General features: G+C 39.9%; 3 protein-coding genes across 3 annotated transcripts in view; 2 read left to right on the top strand and 1 right to left on the bottom strand.

Annotated features, from left to right (window-relative positions):
• Positions 1-26, top strand: part of LOC104784346 (probable glycosyltransferase STELLO1) — a 1,202-nt gene extending 1,176 nt beyond the window's left edge. The window contains exon 4 of the mRNA XM_010509387.1: positions 6-26. Coding sequence (XP_010507689.1) covers positions 6-26 — 21 coding nt within the window. The remainder of the gene's footprint in view (positions 1-5) is intronic.
• LOC104782676 (protein N-terminal glutamine amidohydrolase-like) lies at positions 11-1,523 on the bottom strand. The gene is made up of 6 exons (XM_010507679.2): positions 1,420-1,523; positions 1,089-1,194; positions 851-928; positions 638-768; positions 311-435; positions 11-231 (listed from the first exon to the last, which is right to left on the bottom strand). Exons 1-6 carry the CDS (start codon positions 1,485-1,487, stop codon positions 74-76), a joined length of 666 nt encoding a protein of 221 aa, XP_010505981.1. The 5' UTR covers positions 1,488-1,523; the 3' UTR covers positions 11-73.
• Positions 1,966-2,881, top strand: LOC104782675 (DTW domain-containing protein 2-like). The gene has a single exon (XM_010507678.1). It carries the CDS (start codon positions 1,992-1,994, stop codon positions 2,736-2,738), a length of 747 nt encoding a protein of 248 aa, XP_010505980.1. The 5' UTR covers positions 1,966-1,991; the 3' UTR covers positions 2,739-2,881.

Genomic DNA, 3,892 nt, shown 5'->3' on the forward strand with positions numbered 1-3,892 from the left:
GACAGCTGGAAACAAGGCTGAATTAAAGAGTTATGACACAGTTTTGATCCCACAAAGAAAAGACATTGGCATGTTAAGGAAGCTTGGTGAAAAGATCCTGAAGTTGAGTGTGGCTCACCACCACGCCAAGTTTCTGAGAAATTGCCGTTCTCACTGTTTCAGGGTCCAAGCTCGACAATGTATCCGCACCACTCATGGCAATGTACTCGCTCAAATTATGCAAGATTCCATCTTAAGAAGCAAGAAACAAACGAGCTGAGGAAATGAATATGGTTGATGAAAGGGTGACAACTGAGAAGTTACATCTTACCTTGGGCAACAATGGATTCGTAGGGTGGAGGTTGAGCAGTCCAACTTCCATCAGGTTCTTTCATGTGTTTTCTATCAGAAGCAAAGTGCTTACAGAACAGAGGAGCATGCACAACACGGAAGAACCTGATCTCAACCAAACAAAAAAAAGGACAAACCCAGCTACGTTACAAAATGTTGAATTTTCCCAGCTAAATCATACTGCTCAACATTAAAATGACCAAAACCCTTAGCCGTGCCTTTCATAAAAAGTTTTGCCCGTGATACAGAAAGACAAAGAAGCCGAAGAAGAAACACTTTCAATCTTTGACATGCCTGAAAAGATTACCTCTGGTACTCTGCGTAAAGCTGAAAAGATGGCTGGATAGTTTCAGTCACATATGAGGTCAAGGGTGAAGGGAAGGGCAAAGTCGAATCAAGATCCCAAACCAAAGGCTCAGAATCACTTTCTTTCTTCCTCTGTTCATGCAAATACAAAAACCAAAATCAAGTTTGATTCTAAAAACAAAAATCACTGGCTCACAAACATTTTGATATTAACCTGGACACAGATGACATGATAATCCCACAGTACAATCCCATCAGCTCTGCGACTAGCTTTCTGATGCCATAGTGGAACCTACAAGAACATTTAATCAACATATCAATAATGGACATCAAAACATACACACACTCTGATTACTAACGGAGCACATTCGAATAACACTGAAACAAGACCAAACATAATAAATTACCTACAGTGGAACAAAGGTTATTTTTATAAGAGAAACATGGCTTGCCTGCTTCTTCTCATTCGAGATAAAAACAACAAACAGATCAGAACCCGTTGCATCCGCTACACCATTCTCGCACAACGTCTTGCAGAGCAGATACACGTTCTCTTCACTACAGAAACAAAAAAAGTCAACATCTTTTATCTTTGTGTTCTAGTTCTATCAATAAGTGCAAAATAATCACCAAAGGCAGAAAATTCTCCAAAATAGAAACAAAATCAACCCTCTGAAAAGGGTTTCCTAGAATCGGAGATCATATAAAACATGTAGAAGGTGCCGTTCTATAAGCCTAAATCTATGGAGAGAATTTTGTTTGTAAAAAGAAGAAGAACAATACCAGTAATAAGGAGTGTGCTGGAAACGAGTGGCCTCCATTGCAACATGTTCCGAAGTGACGCTGGACATTTCTTCTTTGAGATTTGATCAGTGTGCTCTTCTCTTATTTTGTATACTTCCCACAAACTTTGATCATCTCTAATCGTCAAAACTGAAAAAAGTGAACCAAGTCGCCTTGGTCCAGTGGTAAAGGGAGAAAAGTCCCGCCACCTGGGTTCAAGTAGCATTGGCCACGGGGGTTCGAATTTTAACATGGTTTCCCTCGGCCCCAGGAGATTGGTTCGAATTTTAACATGGTTTCCCTCGGCCCCAGGAGATTAGTCTTTGGGCGTAGGAAGCCTTTAGAGTTATCAAAAAAAAAACTGAAAAAAGTGTTCGGTACAATTGGGAAAGTGGTGAACGGAGAAGAAACAGAGAATTAAAAAAAAAAAAAACGCAAAACGACGCCGTATCCTTGATAAACCAAACAAGGACGTAGTGAATTGATTAAACCACGCCGGTTAAGGTTTAGGTTTATTCAATTTCGTATTAAAATTAGATTCGGTCGCATTACGACTGAGAAGAGCAGTGACGATGGAGGAGGAGCCAGACGCGAATCATCGTCGCCGGCAGATCTGCAACAGCTGCGATCGACCAAATCCGATCTGTCTCTGCCACGTCATACCGAACGATCCAATCCCAACGAACACAGAGATCATCATCGTCCACCATCCACACGAGTCACGCCACAAGCTCAACACGACACCTCTCCTCACCAAATCCTTACGAAACGTCACCAGAATCCCCCCCCGCCGTCTCCGCCGTCATCACATCTCCTCCGCCGGAGAAACCTCGGTCTCACCACCAATAAGAACAATCTACCTCTTCCCTTCTTCTCCTTCCTCTCCCGCCGTCACTATATCCGAATTCAAATCCCTAAATCAACGCGACATCTCAAACCCTCCGCCGCTGAGACTCATCGTATTCGACGCGACGTGGAAACACGCGAGTGAGATGGTGAAAGCTAGCGAAGAGGTTCTAAGAGAAGCAGGAGCGGTTAGAGTGTGTTTGGATACGGGAATAGACGCATCCGTGAGCGGAGGAACCATCTACGACTCGGAGCTTGTGTTGAGGAAAGAACCATTCGGAGGATGTGTGACTACGGCGGAGGCAGTCGCACGGTGCTTGGGAGCTATCGAACCGGACGGTGAAGAAATCGAGAGGAAGCTGATTAGTGTACTGAAAGAGATGGTGAGGTTACAATCTAAGTTCTTGAAGCCCATGAATCCAAGACCTAAGTTATTGAAGAAGAGATTACAGAATCAATCAGCTAACACTTGAACAAGAATGAATGAATGAGTTTTTAGCTCTATCATCTATGATTGTTGATGACAAGTATTATTATTACATTAGTCCATTGTAGTAGTAGTAACTCGTTCTTCTGTATCAATAGTTACGTTATATGAATTTCTCAAATTTATTCACGTTATTAGGGAGTTAACAAAGTCAATCAGTGACTCTTTTTGTGGAACGGATCAAACTTTTATAACTCAATAAAAGAAGAAAAAACATTGAGAGACATGGGACCTTCTTCCATGTGAAGTGAGAAAAGTCATGGACGGTTTTGTGATCATATAACTTTTGGGGGAATTTATAAATGAAGGTGACACCTTTTTAATTACACACTCACTGACTCACATGATATGTTTCTAGGCTTTTCAGCCCTGATGTTTTATAATTCTTAAAGCACATATATAGTACTATTTAATCATCAAAACCGTTTTCTAGATTCGTATCCCTTTTTGTGGTCCATGCATATACGAATTTGGGATCAAAATAAGTCCGAGTCACTGCAGTTTCCATGGAGACGTTTCTTTGTGGTACATAGAATGTTAGTTGATGACTATAAAATGGATAACAAAATATATTGCTGGTTGCTAATCGATATCTTTGGTTGTTGTCACTAATAACTTCAAAGCAAACATTATCTATATTACGTAAGAAAAATTCATCACAAATTTTTACTGATTTCGGAACTAGAGAAAATTCTGAATCAAAAAGATCAAAACTTAGTAGGTAAGAGAATATATCAAACTGCTAAGTTACGATTCCAACTTGGTACGTTAGTGAAGGTTACATGTCACTTAATTACATCTACTTTATTTATCTTACGTTTTCCTTTATGATTGAGTGACCTTCAATTCTAACTTTTATTATAATTTCTTGATGGTGGTAGTACAAGTTATATTAACAATTACATGTTTACGATTTTTCTTTGTTTGTTTACGTGAAGTTGACCCCGGCAACACACAATGATCAAGTATCGTAAGTGTTTTTAACAGCTTAAGACTTTCGTTGATGAATGATGGATAGATTGCAAGGTGAGTTTAGATTCTACTTATAATGTGCATGATTCAAAGTCTGTTATATATATCATATATGGTGTACCATCGGCAGTTGACCCTCGGTGATGTGTATATAAGCTAATTTTTCTA

The sequence above is a fragment of the Camelina sativa genome, chromosome 4, assembly GCF_000633955.1.
Source record: "Camelina sativa cultivar DH55 chromosome 4, Cs, whole genome shotgun sequence".
NCBI lineage: Eukaryota > Viridiplantae > Streptophyta > Magnoliopsida > Brassicales > Brassicaceae > Camelina > Camelina sativa.

Bases quoted from the DNA above. Each gene is read 5' to 3' on its own strand.
- LOC104782675 (XM_010507678.1), top strand. From the start codon at position 1,992: ATGGAGGAGGAGCCAGACGCGAATCATCGTCGCCGGCAGATCTGCAAC.
- LOC104782676 (XM_010507679.2), bottom strand. From the start codon at position 1,487: ATGTCCAGCGTCACTTCGGAACATGTTGCAATGGAGGCCACTCGTTTC. The intron at 769-850 runs GTTAATATCAAA...TTGCATGAACAG, and splicing joins ATCATGTCATCTGTGTCCAG to AGGAAGAAAGAAAGTGATTC. The intron at 232-310 runs GTAAGATGTAAC...TTGCTTCTTAAG, and splicing joins CGAATCCATTGTTGCCCAAG to ATGGAATCTTGCATAATTTG.